Raw genomic sequence first — 17,145 nt, 5'->3', positions numbered from 1 at the left:
GGTGTACAGCATATTCCGAGTCTTTGAAGTAGCCATCGGACATACAAAATACTTAGAATCAGTCATTGAACGCCTACGAATCACTTTGTGTGTATTTATAGTACATCAAAAGTTATTTTAATGTACACTGCGTTTGTACAGCATATTTGAAGTAGCCGACGCTTCCTTTCGGCATGAGCCAGTCGTCATTTTGTGATTTAACAAAGCGTCAATTTTTTTTTAATCAAGTATCTATTATACTTGTTATCAGGATAAAGCGTGATTGTCTTTGGGATAGAAACAACGTTGGAACAGTGGGGTATATTATTATATAAATTGACACAGAGTTTAGCAGTTGCAGATTATTTTATTTTAAACAAATTAAGGTTAATCTTCATTTCAAGAGTAGTGTTCAAGCATTGGACTCCTCCACTTCGTTGACGATGTCCGTGGGAGTGAACGTGGGCCCACCAGTGGGCTCCTCGTCGTCACTGTCGGGCGCGGCGCCGGGATGTGCGGGCACGAAGTGTTCAGGACGCGGGGCTAAGCCGCCCGAGCCGGGTGCACTCCACGACTTCTGCGATTTCTGACCACAATAACAATTTTTTAATAAAAAGAAACCGACTTCAGTAATAAACGTTTTTCATACTAAATAGACAATAAATTGAATAAAGCAAACTTGAATACTGTAGTTGTTTTAGTGTCGTTATTCTGTACTTTTGATTTTTGTTTTACAAACGTTCTGTCAAAAGCCCGAGCTAAGGATTGATAGTCCAATTTGAGTATTAATCCATTGGAAATAAGATTCATTATACTCCGATGTTCAAGTATTTCTAGAATCGAAAATGACTCCTCGATGTGAGCGTGAAAATCCGTGGTTTAGTACCCTAAGGCCACTGAATACATCTGCGTAATCCTTTACCTTGCAAACTAAAAAAATAATTCAGCAAATACGTCTATACAACAAAATGAAAACCGAAATAATACTTGATGGGCTTTAGAGGTACATTATATACTGTTTCTGAGACCTATCTGTGTATCTGTGAAACCGAGCACCTAATAGATTTTGAGTAAACCTAAGCCATATTTTTAACTGAAAGAAATCAGATACAGGCCTAACATCCAGCTCAACATGCAAAATTAAATTCATGTGACTCCTGTCACTTTATTAGTTGAGCGTTGCGTAGCCATGGTACTATGCATATGACGGTCTTTTAACTTCAATAGGGTTGCCATGAGTAAACAGTTAGAATGTATTGAATTCGTTCGTATGGAAAAATAAATATGCTTCTTCTGATTTAATATTTTTACAAGGTGTTCCTTTTGAAATATACTTATGGATCCTTCAATATTATTTCGTAATTCTGTTACACGTTGTATAATATTATGAACGAGTTCTGGACGAACCAAAAATCTTCCGAATTGAAAAACCTCCTCTCCTATTGAAGTCGGTTAATAAGGTGCAGCATATCTAAGGAGGTCCATCAGTTGGTATGACGATGATGATCTAACGAGGGTTACCTGCGTGTCGGACTGTCGCACGATGTCCAAGTACATGTCGTACACGAAACGTGCCATGTGAGGCATGTCGCGTACGCTTAGAACCATCGAGTCTGGAACGGTTGCAGTTGCGCTGCGCTGTGCCGGGTACCTTTCCCCTGGGATGATCTCCAACTCCAAGGAACGTTCTACAAGCTGAAAAAAAATGTGTTTTTAATATTCGAAATATCCTTACGCTTCGATTTTGACTACAATGGAGGCTTCCCAGTTTTCCCTTTTCAAGAGTTAGAGGTTTTTAAATGTCACCCGATAGAAAGTGTAGTTGTGGCCTAAGATAGGACGCGCTTGCCTAAAAGATGTCTATACACTCTTGTATTAAAGATACCAGGATATATGAATTGGGAAACACAGAACTCTGAAGGATGTTCCAAACCACAGCCATGCGTATAAGAAAAGCAAGATGCAAATCGCTTTGTCCTAGTTTTTGGGATATTGAAAACCCTTGGTGATAGCTGTAAGCTCTTAGCACCTCGGCTTCCCTTTCCGGGGGACCGAGTTTCAGAGTTAGTTATGTGTTTTATGAGCAATATAATATATATTTTTGTTTACATATATAAAAACAAGGTTTACTTTGACCCACAAATATTTGAATACATGAAATATTACTTGAATCAACGATGAAGGAAAAAATTTTTAGGAAACCTGCGTTCGACTGAGAGTTCTCCACGTTGTTCTCAAAGGATTGTGAAATCTAGTAATCCATATTTAGCCAGCGTTGTAGACTGCGGAAAGACGTTCATCAATCTTTCTTAGGTTACTTATTTATAAGTTATGTGTGTGCGTTCGTTACAACGCTCTACGCAACCACGAAAGCAATCTTGATGAAGTCTGGCGAACATGTAGCTTGTATCCTGATGGACACAGGAAACTTTTTATCCTGAATCCTGGCGGCCGACTGGGTTTTTATTCACAGCAAGAATTCGTGCGCCCGACGGTTTGTATCAGAAAGGTGGATAAAAAAACGTTACGCAAGAGGATGTCAACGCCATAATTACGTATTCAAACGGCTAAACTGACGTTTGGAAACCATTCCAGATTTGTTTTCCTCGACATCAAAGTGTAGACGAAACTAATGAATAATTAGATACGTCAATGTATATATGGCGCAGAATTAGTGATGCTCATAAATTATCAGTAACTAAAAGCGACCACGCACTAATAGTTAAGCCAAATTATTGAGCAGTAAGTTTTAATTAATCAGTTGACGTCACGAAATATACTGCGATGTATGATAAAATATAGTGCGATGACGGCAGATAAGAATGCAATTGTTAACATCCCTTCTCCTCCCGCAGCACGGCTAGCATGGGCAGGAGACAATTATCTCCCCGAGGAAAGAATAAAAATTTACATTCTCCTACAGCTTTATCAACTCTCAGAGCACTGGGAAATACTATCCAAATAATATATGTGGATTAATAAACGGGGGTAAACTTTTACTAATCCATCCACTTTAATTATATCCCTTGTCAGGGGATATAATCGGGGGATATAATTTTTATCTTCCGCCCGTGCTAGCCTTGCAGGTGATGTACGAGGCAAATAAGGGTGACTAAGCAGAAGCGTCTCTTGTGCTACTAATATACCATCCACTGCGATCACCATTCCGTCTGCATAACGTGGTGACTGGTGACTCGCGCATACCCTCCTAGGATAGGGGCGGCCTTTCGTCCAGCAGTAAACTGATTTAGGTTCTTGATGATGATGATGATGAATATACCTTTGGAGGCTTTGACGAGGGAGCTGAATCTAGCTTATGATTGTATGTACAAGAGACATTTATTTGAAAAATACTGCATTCAAAATTATGAATAGCAATATTTTAGCTTATTTGTAATTTAAAAATCAGGGTACAATTAATAATTTAAACTACCTACCTACTAAGTTGATAAAGGGTAATTTTTACTATTTAACTAATATTTGACGGCTGACTGGCGCTGTGGGAAGCGACCCTGCTTTCTGAGTCAAAGGCCGTGGGTTCGATTCCCACAGCTGGAAAATGTTTGTGTGATGAACATAAGTGTTTTTTAGTGTCTGGGTGTTTATCTGTATATTATAAGTATTTATGTATATTATTCATAAAAAATATTCATCAGTCATCTTAGTACCCATAACACAAGCTACGTTTACTTTGGGTCTAGATGGCGATGTGTGTATTGTCGGTAAAAAAAAAAAATTATAATAAACATATTCTTATCATTGTAATCGTAAACAGTCGACAAATTAATAGAAGAAAATATTAAGTGGAAACGGAACGTCTCGATCTCATTGAAGTAACTTTACATACCGTGAAAATACCGAAATTATGCCAATAAAATCTTAACGAACCGTAGGTTAATGTGCTATATAATAAAGAGGAAAGTAAAAGTTAATATAAATTATATAATATACTAATACATATGAACATTCCTAGGGAAAGGTGCTTAAAAAGTTATTAATATAAAGTAAATTACCAGTACGATGCCGCGTAAAAACAGACCAGGAGTTATAATTACGATACGTGTGACAGGATAGCCGGACGCTACCATCTTAGACTCCAACACCAGGTGAGATAGCAGTAGAGAGTTAACTCTCTATTACGAAAATCAAAAACGTTATTAATTATGCAGTATTTAATTTAATTTATAAATTAATCCACAAAAGGTCCTGACTAATTACAGTGACGTTAATGTTGACTGTTAAATTATGATACTTACGAATTTGTAATGAATGGGAAATCCCATTAAAACGCAATTCCGTTTTATTTATTAATTTATTTATATATTGATTAGTAATAGTTAGTAGTTTCTGCTTGAATGAGCGTGTGTTTAAATGTGTGTGTATGGGTGCGTGTGTGTCTTTATTTATGTAAAAGTGCGGTCTTTGCTAATTTATTATCAGATTATTTAATATCTCAGATATTCAGATTATTAATAAATAAATAAATAAATATACTATGACAATACACAAATCGCCATCTAGTCCCAAAGTAGGCTTAGCTTATGTTATGGGCACTAAGATAGCTGTTGAATATTTTTAAGAATATAATACGCATAAATACTTATAATATACAGATAAAAACCTGCCAAATTGTACTCTCTTGATATGTATTTATATCTTTGTAACTACTTTTTTTTCTTTGGTGTACAATAAAAGTGTATTCATTCATTCATAAAAACCCAGACACTGAAAAACAATCATGTTCATCATACAAACATTTTCCAGTTGTGGGAACAAAAATAATCTAAAATAACTCAATAAATAATAATAAAACTTAATAAAATCTAAAACGATTTCGAAACCACCGAAGCGAGGCATAATGCCTAAGATGCTGGTAGCAATTGCCCCTTTGAAAGCGCAAACTAATTCTTTGGACAAGGTGACTGCCAGCTCTAGGATCACCGGTACACGTTAACCCTTATAGACAATTCTTTAAAAAGAGCTCGAGTCCCAATCTTCAGGGTCCCCAAGTCTCTATCTACTACTACTAGTTACGTTATTACCATTAGTTACTTTATTGGAAATTATTATAAATATATTAATTTCAAAAATGGCAGGATTAGCTATATTCGTATCCTCATATTATCTCTGTTTATCATCAACCGAATCCTATAAACGTCATACTGCTGTGCTCAGATCTCCTATGTCATAGGAGAGGCGGTTTTAGATCATAGACCCAAAACGCTGCTCTAATGTGCGTTGTTGGGCTTTAATGACTATTGGTTCAAGTTAGTTATAATAACCGGGACCGACGGCTAGACGTGCTCTCGTGCTCCATTTCCTAACACCAGGTACTGAAAATCTTTTTTATCCTTGTTTATAGTTGCATTTCATCGATTGCAATTAGCTTAAACAATAGCATCAGTGAGGTTATCTTACTTGGTTAAACGTAGGCTGCAATTCAAAGCAGTTTCTGAACAGGTTGGCCCTTGCGAAGACGTAAAGGCCAAGTCGAGCTCTCGACGCGGCGACGATGAGACGACGCAAATCGCGTACGTGTCCCACAGCCTTAGTTCGCACCAACGATATAAGGGCGATGTCGTTCTGCTGCCCTTGGTATTTGTCCACTGTTGTCACCTAAAATAATTTTCAACTTTAGTACTAGCCTTTACCATATGCGTAACAGGCAAAGCGTCGACCCGGTTGTATCTGTTTCCTAAAAATAAGAATAAAAGTCGATTATGCTACGATCGGGTAAACTTAAAGGCATACAAATATATGCAAGATTACCTCATCTACCATTTTTAGTACCAACACTTTCCATGAAATAACGCCAATAGTTACCGTAACACTACATCAATCATTTGGATTTTTGTGATCGCAATGCCTCTTTGTGGGGTTAGCTTCGACGTGGTGAGGATCTAATGACTTTCGACATGATTGGCTCAACTGATACTTATAGACAATTGGAGCAATGTGATCAGCAAATAACAGTCTATTATAATATCATCAGCCATTCATCAGGTACTGTAATCTAAACTCGAAGATCACCTGTCCGACTTTCGATTGACCAATAGTTTTCAAAGATATGAGAATATCTACCACTCGAAATTCCTTTTGTAAACACCTGAATTTACTATTGCCCAACGCCCGAATGTCCTGTTGTTAGAGCCCAAAATTCCCCCGCTACTAGCAAAGAAGCAGTTGAATTCCAGGCGTTGACAATATCATATCTACTAACCTTATGTGGTCTCCCAATGAGTGGGTTGTCAGCGCATCGTTTAGTGATAACATCACGGATGAGGTGCTTCTGTCCATTGTAGGTGGTGAGGATGGAGATCCGGTGAGCTGGCCAACCGACCAGTCGCATAAACATGAAGACTGCCACAACGTACTCGGCTTCCGCCAAGTTCTAGGAGAAATAACATCAGGTTATCATTTAATTTATTTGTAATTAAGCTATTAATATGCCATCTTACACTAGAGAGAAATTACTCGTCATTGTAAGCCCGACTACAGAGCACAGAAAAAATGTCCTTCACATAATGAGAAAGGTTTGGTTCGTAGTCCACCATGCTGGCTATGTTCTGACTGGTAGATTTCTCACGCCTTCGAGAAAGCTTTCCGGCATGACGGTCTCCACACGATTTCCTTCATCTTTAAAGCAAGTGATATTTGATTGCTTTTACTATATGGTAAATTTGGCCGACCAAGCTGATGGCCACCTTGACGGTAAGTAGAGAACCATCGCCTAAGCCAACGGAGCATCACTTCAATTGGCATGCAAGGAATGCGTCTCATACGAAGACTCAGAATTACTCAGCGGCTTAAAAGAGAGCCATGCTCGGAGTATGTCTACCTAACCAAAGTAGGAATGAGCGTAAAAGAACCAAAGTTACCGACATAGTTTAGCGAGTCGCGAAGCTGAGTGGAAAGGGGCGGAGCACATAGCTTGTCGAATCCGACATGCTGGAATGGCCAACTCACATAAACGTAGGTGGTAAACCTCCGAATAAGAGCACAAATGACATCAAACTAGTTGGAGTAATTCGCTAGATTCAAGTGGCACGAGAGCATGATATTTGGAACTCTCTAAAAGACTTATGTCCAGCATCGTCCATTGGTCGACACTTGACATGATAATGAAGATAGTGATTATCATTTCTAATCTTACCTGGTAGAAGTAAGGACTTGGTTCGGTCTCTCCCGCGCCGTTAAAATCGTCAACGTTGATCAGCTGAAAGTCGTGGCGCAAACCGGCGTTCGCCGCGCGGTACTCCGGCAGACGACAAACGTGTGCCAAGTCTCCTAGATTGCGGTACCTCCAGCGGTACAGGTTGCAGATACTGGGGAGATAAACGTAATGTCAAAACAAAATGACTTATACTGAGCCTATTCTCCCGTCGTCATAAAGAATGAAGGAATCATCTTTTTTATTTATGTGTTTTGACCGAAATTTTGAACAGGAGGCGGCTTATCTGCTGGCAGCCGGTTGTTTGAGTGGTGGCCACTTCTGAGGGTGGTCATGGTCCGTGAGTTTTTGATCCGTCCGTAAGTCCGTATTTCTAGTCTACGCGTGGAAACACATATAAATGTTTACTAGTGTTTTACTTTAAATTCATTTTAATTATTGTATTAATGAGAGTTTTCTGATATTTCTATTATTATTTAATATTTTTTTATTTTCGATTAATTATTATCTTAATAAAATATATATATAGGGAACAGAACTTCTCAGATGGCTTCAGAAATTCACTTGAAATCAGTGGAATTACTTTAGTAATATACCTAGAACTCTATTCTAGAACGCTAGGGAATGTCAAAATTTGTTTTAAAAGTTTAAATTCTGTACAAAACTATCCATTTAAGTGGGTAACACTAGAAAATTATACGTTCATCACACGTGCTCAAGTTACCTTTTCGTTACGCGAAGATATAAACGCAGGTATAAATTAGAGGTGACGTTTATATTTGTGGACTAGGATTATGAGAATTTATTAGTGTTGTGTTTGGAGCGTCACGTTTAGGATTTGAGGTCATAAATTTATAAACTAGGCTTGTGTTACGTTATTTTAATGTCCTGTATGACTTTAAACAGACTTAAGACATAAAATCCAATTTTTGTAACAGAGTAAGACTAAATTGCTCGATGGGTACACTGTTGTGAGAGAGTGTTTAAACAAACTAGCTTTAATATTTCTTTATAGTGGGTCACTGACGCTTCAGAAGATGAAAACGATGTTCAACGTCAACTTTATTTGTCCTCGACGTCAAGGAAAAATGACTACGGCTAAAAAAAAGCAATTTATTAAAAGAATCTCTCACCTAGATCGTGCTCTTCCTTGCGCATCTAGTTCTACATAGGGTACTCCTAGACGCACCATCCGTGTAAACAAGCTCTGTTCCATGTTACAGTATTTCTGGAAGGCCATGTTCTTGACCACCGGCGGCAACTGGTGGTGGTCTCCGATCATTATCCAGCGCTTGAGACGTGAGCGGCCGTCTTGGGGATTTTGCAGAAGAAGTGGGATAAAGGTTTCAATTTCCAGGATTTGAGCTGACTCTTCCATCAATATGTTGTCGTATTTGAAACCTGTCAAATTAAGATTGTATACATTTTGAAAAAAAGCAAAACCACATATGATTTCGCAGATTCATGGTCCGAAAGTGAGGCAAATATATTTAACTACGTATAATTTTAAAACACATCGATTTGAATCCAAAAGTTTTATTGCATAAATATTAAGTACTTGAGACATACCCATCTGCACTAGCTCCGAACGTTTCAGGGCAGCGTGTGTGCACGTCATAGCGATGATCTTTGCCTCCTTAACTAGGAGATATTTGGAGCGGTCCAGACCGGACCTCAGCAACTCGAATGCACGAAACTCTTCCAACTCCTCGAATATGTGATCTATATAGCTGTATTAAGAACATAATGTAAAATTTCTGGGCAAAGCTATTTTCTCAAAGAAGACAACTACTGCTTGAATTTAATAGAATCAATCGGGACCAAAACGTTGAGATTTATCTTAAGAGGTATATTATAAAACTAGGAAACTGCTAAATTCAATCTGATTAATTTGATTATTAATTTCGGGAATTAGCAGTTGAGCTGATTTGTGATACTCCAGTACTACCTACTCTAGTACACAAAACTAATGTCTTACGAGGCGACTAAAGGAATATAGCAGAGATCTGACAGCAACGTCCTCTGTGCTACTCCTACCATATAATGTGATCTACTCGTCTGCACAGCGTGGTAATTATAAGCAAACCCTCCCGTTGGGAAAGACCCTTATTCCAGAAGTGGATTGTTATAGGTAATTGATGAAAAAAATCTGTTATATTTCTATGCGGTTCCTGGAAAGGTAATTTCTGATGACATCCACATAAATCCTACAATTTAACAATGCCTAGAGCCCTCTCACTTATAGGTCTATCGAGGGACACACAGAGTTTTTAGTGGGTGCAAGTCCCACATCCGTTTCCCCCAACGGAGTGGTACGCGTCAGGCATTTTCTCTGTATAAAAAAAGAGTCAGGTTTTGCATCAACTCCGACAAGGAAGCTCGGGGTTTTAAATCATTACCTTTAGCAAAATTGCTCTAATAATACACAATGACTGCTTCATCTAAACATTACTTACTAGCTCTTGCCCGCAACTTTGCCCGCTTTTGTTTTTCGAAAGACATGTTCCTCATAAATATGGCAGCACTTTATGTATTTAGGATATCTAAGCCTGGTGTAAAATCGTCAAAAACTTTCGTCCCATCTCCCAAGAAAACTGAGCTTAATTTCGGGATAAAAAGCATCCTATATTACTTCTAATACCTTCAGGAATATGTGTACAAAGTTTCGTGATGATCGGTTAAGTAGTTTTTGCGTGAAAGCGTAACAAACAAACTTACATTCACATTTATAATATTAGTAGGGATAGGGATTACGGTATCGATGAACGTCATCTGCTCTGTCATATAATTAATTTAAATGCTATTGAATCACCACTAAGCTAGTTCATGAGCCATTTAAATGATAGGTTATAGCTTTAATGACGGTTACTGCTAGGCATGGCGAATCTGATACTAGATTCGAACGAATGAACTCAGAAAATGACGTAAGAAACAAACGCCGAAATTTATAAATATTGATTGAAAATATTGCTTTATTCAAACTTAAAACATGGTATCTTTGGCTTCAAATAGAGAATAAATAGTCTTATTTACTCCCACTGAAGTAATGGAATAGAATAGAATAGAAAATCTTTATTGCAACACAACACAATAAATAAATAAATATACTACGACAATATACATATCGCCATCTAGCCCCAAAGTAAGCATAGCTTGTGTTATGGGTACTAAGATGACTGATGAATATTTTTATGAATAATATACATAAATACTTATAATACACAGATAAACAGCCAGACACTGAAAAACACTTATGCTCATCACACAAACATTTCCAGTTGTGGGAATCGAACCCACGGCCTTGGACTCAGAAAGCTGGGTCGCTGCCCACTGCGCCAGTCGGCCGTCAAATATATATATACAATAGGGAAAACACAAGGAAAACAGTAATAGTACTTAGTGCTAGGATGCAAAGGCGGCCTTATCACTAAAAGTGATCTTTCCTGCCCATATAAAATATAAGTTTTTACAATTGTAGTCATTAATATTTTTATATATTTACTTTATAATAAATATATTCACCTAAGTTTCCTATACTTTATTTTATACCTATATTTTTATTTTACTTTTCGCACAAGTAGGTACTACTTTGTAGTTCATCTTGTTCCTTTCAATCTTTCGGTAGTAGTATAGCTTTTTGTGACAGAGCTCGTCCGGGAAAGAACTACGATGCTTATTTCTACCGCTAAGCAGCATTGTTGCTGTGTTCCGGTCTGAAGAGCGTAGGTGCCGGTTAAATTACTAGCGCATGAGGCTTAACAACTACGCCTCAGGTTTTTGGAGACACGGCGGCACATTGCAGGACGTTGTCCTTGCATACCTTGTGAAGTGTTGCTCTGCTTATAAACCTCTTACCACCAGCAGGGCTAGCACGGGCGGGAGATACAAATTATATCCCCCGTTTATATCTTCAGAGGATCCTCAGAGGAAGGGATATAATTAACGTGCCCACCTACTAAATCGCTGGAACATAGAATAGGAGAAGTTAACCCCCGTTTAATAATACACATATATTATTTGGATATTTTTTCCACTTGTGCGCCAGTGCTCTGAGAGTTGATAAAGCTGTGGGAGAAGATTAATTTATATCCTTTCCCCGGGGATATAATTGTCTCCTGCCCATGCTAGCCGTGCACGTGGGCTATTTTGGGCTTGGTTCAATCTCACTGCCTACCTAGGCAGTGAGATTGAACCAAGCCCAAAATAGCATGGAAGACATCTCATAGGGACATAAGCGTTACTTGTCCACATCTTGTTTATTATCTGACAATACCATCAAAAGAAAAGTACTTATTAAATAATTTTATTTATTTATATATTTAAAAATAATAATAATATAACATATCATATATTTACTATAACATATCATAAATACATTAATAACAGTAAGTAGTACTACAAGTCGTCTTCAATGTAAACTATAGTGGTTTTTGACAGCTTTCTTAAAAATATAAAGTGACTTAGACTGCCTTCAGTGGCGTGCACAGGTTTTTGACCAGGGTATGCATAAAGAAGGAAGGTGCCATAAAACGGAAAAATCCTTGGCATTTATAAGTCATACAAAAATTTTGAGTATGCAGTGCTTTTGCGCATGTATGAAGTGCACGCCACTGACTGCCTTATGTCGATTGGGAGCGCAATAATCAATAACAAATGTTTATAAATACCGGTAACAACTCTCAGCAATCTCCATATCCTGCTCGTAGGAACGTGCGGGGAACAGTGGCTTCGGAGCATCGTCGAAAAACTCGTGGAATGGAAACTCTTTGTTGATAGTCTCTATCGATTTAGCCTTAAGGAAGAAAATGGTGTATGAGTATAAACATTTATACATATATTAGCTATTTATGCTTCGTCTGCGTTTGATTATGTTTTTTGATGTGGCATTAAATTCAGTTGTAGATCTAAAAAGAACAAAGTATTCAGTATCGCTCAGCCTTAAATGAGGAGTTTGCTGCTGTCCGCTGAGGAGTTCTGTCCTCTATCTCCAACCATAGTTTGGGCAAAATTAAACACATATTATAACCTCTATAGTACAAAAATAATTATTTAAATCGGTTATAATTTGTCGGAGTTGTGGTGTAAAATCGTCAAACACTCATCTCCTCTCCCAAAGGAACCGAGCTTAATGTCGGGATAAAAAGTATCCTTTATTACTTCTAACACTTCCAAGAATATGTGTACAAAGTTTCATGAGGATCGGTTAAGTAGTTTTTGCGTGAAAGCGTAACAAAGCAACTTACATAATATTAGTAGGGATAGGGAAGTAGGCATGTGGTGTTATGTATGACTTACTCGTATTTGGCATTAGTAGGACTATTAATTACGAGTATGCTAATATAAATTCTATGCCAATAGCCCAAAGCTATATTATATAGGATGGATTGGAACGAATAAATTACGATTTAATTCCTCTACTATCTTAGTCGTAAACAAAATGATCACATTTTCCTTGCTTCCTACAATCATTTAAGGTTTAAGGCTTTTTTTTTTTATTTGACCCCGGAAGAGCTGTCACGAAAAGCTCTAATATTTACAATTTAAAAATAGAATCTTGCGCACTGATTTTGGCAAGCACAGTAATTAACAGTATTTTTTTTTAAATTCCTAATGACTATTTTTGTGACTGCACAACATGATAGATGGCAATGAAATAATAAAAAATAAAATATTATAAAAAATACGTTTAAGTGAATACAATTTACATTAGTTTAGACTATACTAGTGACCCGCCGCAGCATCGCACGGGTATAAATTAGTATCGCAAAATATTGATATAAACTTTTTTGTACTTAAAAAAAATTGGTTCTTTTACATATATTATATTAAAATACTGAAAACCGCTTCAAAATCCGTTGCGTAGTTTAGCGGACAGACGAGAGAAGTTACTTTGTTTTATACTATGTAAGTACCTACCCACGATGGGTGACAAAAAAAACAGAATTTAGGCACATGTTTATTCAACTATTATTATATAGGTACTATTTATTCAAGATCGTTAATTTATTCACTTTTATGAATAAAACACCGAGAAGCGACAGTTAATATTATCAATATCGAAATCAAGTATGGATGATCTCATAATATAGGTAGGCAACACATTCTCATAATGAGACTCTAGTAGAAGGAAGTATTTTAAAAAATTTCAAGAATGAAGATCTTTGGCATACCTACATATTAACTCTTGTAAGTATTGATATTTGCATAAGATAGTAATAAGTTCCTTGCCGTTCAAGGCAAACTAGGTGAACGTGACAAATGTGAACATTCAGTGACCCGTTCACTCAAATCTTTACCAAACAATAAATAATCATCATCATATAAACTCATTACACTAAGGGGTACAGGTCTCCTCCCAGAATGCGAAGGGGTTAAACCAAATAGTAGATATAGAATAGACTTACAAAAAACGGACATTAAATTGTAAACCGAAATAATTTAATGTTTTAAGTTGACATAGTTTAATATTTTAATCTATTGTAATAATAATAATTTAATTTGATCATAACACTTTATTGGTCGTATATCATACAGGAAAAGAAACAGTAAGGAGTATACAGTACACAATGTAGACATGCAAAGGCGGCCTTATTGCCGCAAGCAATCTCTTACAGGCAACCTTTGTAGTCAGGCTTACAGCAAGAGAACGGGATATGGCCAAGAGTGTTGATAGATATACATAAATACCAAAACGTATAGATTTAAATATATAGACAATTTATATAAATAAACGTAATATGTAATATATATAAATAGATAACATACATAAATATAAGTATAGTAATAAAGAATCTACTTCAAATGCCATCACTCAAAGAGAGGTAGTAGTCCTTCAGACGACTCTTAAATATCGGAGGGGAATTACTTCCACGAATTTCAGCAGTCAGATTGTTCGAGAGGATAATTGCCTTAAAGGTGAGAGAATTAAAGGTTTGGGCGTAGTAATGGAATGAAAATAATTTCGACAAATGTATTGCAATGCCCCGCCGCGCCGGGGCGTCATTTAATCTCTTATGTAAGTACATAAAAGCAATTAATAAACAATAAACATAAATAATTTATTAATATCCACATATCGCGCAGTCGCCATCGTTCTAGACAATGGCCTAAACCCTTCTCATTTTAAGGGACACCCGTGCCCTGCAGAGGCTAAATTGTGCTGATTATGAAACTGACGAGTCTTGCTAAAATAATAGGGAATTCAAACCTGATCCTTGCTGCACGTGTGCAGGAAGGTTTGCCAGCGCGGCCGAACGTGGTACACGTGGAAGTGGTGCGCCAGTTCGCAAGTCGAGCCCGCATCCCCGCCCGCACCTAGCGTGCTTTGCAGTCTGGATACTTGCTCCAGAAGCTCGAGGCGTTTCGCTAGCACGTAGTTCACACGACCGTATCTAAGAAAGAAACACAACTTGTAATATTTTTTAATATGTAGTTGTATAGCTTTTTTTGACAGAGCATCTCCGAGGAACTACTACGACCGTGCTTATTTCTTTCGCCAGACAACATTGTTTGAATGTTGTAGGTATTCCAGTCTGGTTGCCGGTGTGATTACAGGGCGGCACTTTTCAGGACGTGTTCCTTGCATGCCCTGCGTTGTACTGGTTTTTATAGGCGATGGAATTCCAGTTACCATCAGGCGGGCCATTCGGGTCCCTCAATAATTAGTAAAAAAAACTTCGTAAATAATTTCAGGAACACGATCGAATATTGTTCTTGATAGCAACCAACTTTGACGGCCAATTGGCGCTGGGCATCGACCCTGCTTTCTGAGTCCAAGGCCGTGGATTCGTTCAACTGGAAAATGTTTGTGTGATGAACATAAATGCATTTCAGTGTCTGGGTGCTTATCTATATTTTGTAAGTATTTATGTAAACTATTCATAAAAATATTCATCAGTCATCTTAGCACCCATAACACATGCTACGCTTACTTTGGGTCTAGATGGCGATGTGTGTATTGTCGTAGTATATTTATTTAATTTCCAATCAAAAGTGTTCATGCATTATCTTGCTACAGCTTGATGGAACCTCCAGATGGGGATGGGGGGGATTATATACCACGAACCTTGGTGCTTTTTCGGGATAAAAATGTAATGTCCCTCTATGTCTCGAGATGTCTACACTACTGAAATACCTGGAGAAATCCTTATCAGTCTGCAACGCCTCTTCACCGTGCCCAAGACGCAGCAGATGCCGTTCATCCACGTCAAGCTCAGCCACCTTCTCGAACAACTGGTTAAGGGCCTGGTTACTGTGAGTGACCACCAGCGTCCGCTGCCACGGGAAGTTGTGGTACAGGTTCGAGATTATCTGCACCGCTACGTCGGTCTTGCCTACAATTCAAATGGGATATTGTTTAAAGGAATAAGTATATCATTATCACTACAGCTAGTTGCCGGAGTTTCTTCGTCTGCGTTTATTACGGTATTTGACAAATTCCTTGGGAACCGTTATTTTTCTTGGGATGACAAGTAACCTCTGTTACTCTCCGTTTTTTCAACTATCACAAAAATCAGGTTGATTGGTTGCTCAGTTAGGACGTAAAGGAAGGACAAATAAATGCGGAAGAGTGCTTCCGCATTTATAATACATGACGGCCGACTGGCGCAGTGAGCAGCGACCCTGCTTTCTGAGTCCAACGCCGTGGGTTCGATTCCCACAACTGAAAAATGTTTGTGTGATTAACATAATTGTTTTTCAGTGTCTGGGTCTGGTTTATCTGTATATTATAAGTATTTATGTATATTATTCATAAAAATATTCATCAGTCATCTCAGTACCCATAACACAAGCTCGCTTACTTTGGGGCTAGGTGGCGATGTGTGTATTGTCGTAGTATATTTAATGTTTATTATTAATACATATTATAGTCGTAAAAATGTAATACGCCCGTTTTGACATTTGTCATCGCGACGTAACTAGTTATGGAACCATAAGACTCGGTACTCGATACTCACGATAAATCAATTCAGGTTTGTATCAGTACTTGATTTATGTATTGTAAAGTGTTCGTTCGTTCAAAGTATTCCTTTAACTTTACAACCAACCAGCGTGACTGGCTGTTGATTATACGTCCACTTTTCAACATGTTGAAACAGAGTTAGTACTATATAACAACAAACACAAAAATCGAGTCAAATCACTATGTTTAAATAAATGTCTTAAATAGAAGAGCCATAGTTAACGTAATAGTAAATAATATATATCAAACTTAAACGAGCGCACAGTCAACTTTACAAGATGAGGAACGAAAAACTGCGCAGTGCGCGCGGGGACGCTTCAGTTATGTGCCGTTTGGTCAGATACATCAACTCAGACTCATTATTTAGAACCCATTTTGAGAACCAAGCTCATTCTTTGCAGTAAAGATAACTACACAATATTTAATTTCGATATTCAGTAAAAAAATGGTTACAGCTCTAGTATAAAAAAAAAAACTGAGAACGTAACTGTTTTCGGAACGTTTCGCAACAATTATAAATTGCATGCTACTATGAAGTAAGCGCAAAAAGAATACTCGCGATATATTCTTTAATATTATTTAACGTCCCAAAAAAATTTACGTATTTTTTAAAACACTGTATGTAATTGATTTTTATTTTATTGTTTCTTTCAGTTTCGTTCCAAGTTACATATTATGGTCTTGCACAAATGTCAAAACGGGCCTATTACATTTTTACGACTATAGTAAGGATTACTAAAGGGCTACAGGCTACAGGCTCACTACAGGCCACGGGTGTCCTCTCAGAATGATAAGAGTTTAGGCCGCCGACCGTCAAGCTGGCCGATTTCGGATTTGTAGATATCACACGCCTTTTTGGAACATTTTGTGACAGAGCTCGTCCGGGGAAGTACTGAGGGGAGTACTACCGAAATGTTTATTTCGGCCGAAATGCAGCATTGTTGCTGTGATCCGGTCGGAAGGGGCGTGGTTGCAGGTGTAATTTCAGGTACGTGAGGTTTATTAACACCTACGCCTAAGATTGATGGACACA

General features: G+C 37.7%; 1 protein-coding gene across 1 annotated transcript in view; it reads right to left on the bottom strand.

The window, feature by feature from the left end:
* Nucleotides 1-332: 332 nt before the first annotated feature.
* Nucleotides 333-17,145, bottom strand: part of LOC120631995 (RNA helicase aquarius) — a 109,064-nt gene continuing 92,251 nt past the window's right edge. Inside the window, exons 18-27 of the mRNA XM_039901724.1 lie at nucleotides 15,285-15,483; nucleotides 14,358-14,541; nucleotides 11,818-11,942; nucleotides 8,720-8,880; nucleotides 8,284-8,551; nucleotides 7,133-7,304; nucleotides 6,200-6,370; nucleotides 5,398-5,595; nucleotides 1,501-1,674; nucleotides 333-565 (exon numbers count right to left, since the gene is read on the bottom strand). Of these exons, the coding sequence (XP_039757658.1) occupies nucleotides 392-565; nucleotides 1,501-1,674; nucleotides 5,398-5,595; nucleotides 6,200-6,370; nucleotides 7,133-7,304; nucleotides 8,284-8,551; nucleotides 8,720-8,880; nucleotides 11,818-11,942; nucleotides 14,358-14,541; nucleotides 15,285-15,483 (1,826 nt within the window). The 3' untranslated portion in view covers nucleotides 333-391. The remainder of the gene's footprint in view (nucleotides 566-1,500; nucleotides 1,675-5,397; nucleotides 5,596-6,199; nucleotides 6,371-7,132; nucleotides 7,305-8,283; nucleotides 8,552-8,719; nucleotides 8,881-11,817; nucleotides 11,943-14,357; nucleotides 14,542-15,284; nucleotides 15,484-17,145) is intronic.

Source organism: Pararge aegeria, chromosome 19 (assembly GCF_905163445.1).
Source record: "Pararge aegeria chromosome 19, ilParAegt1.1, whole genome shotgun sequence".
Classification (NCBI taxonomy): Eukaryota; Metazoa; Arthropoda; class Insecta; order Lepidoptera; family Nymphalidae; genus Pararge; species Pararge aegeria.
The sequence above is the reverse complement of the archived record's forward strand: the minus strand, read 5'-3'. Positions and strand labels throughout refer to the sequence as shown.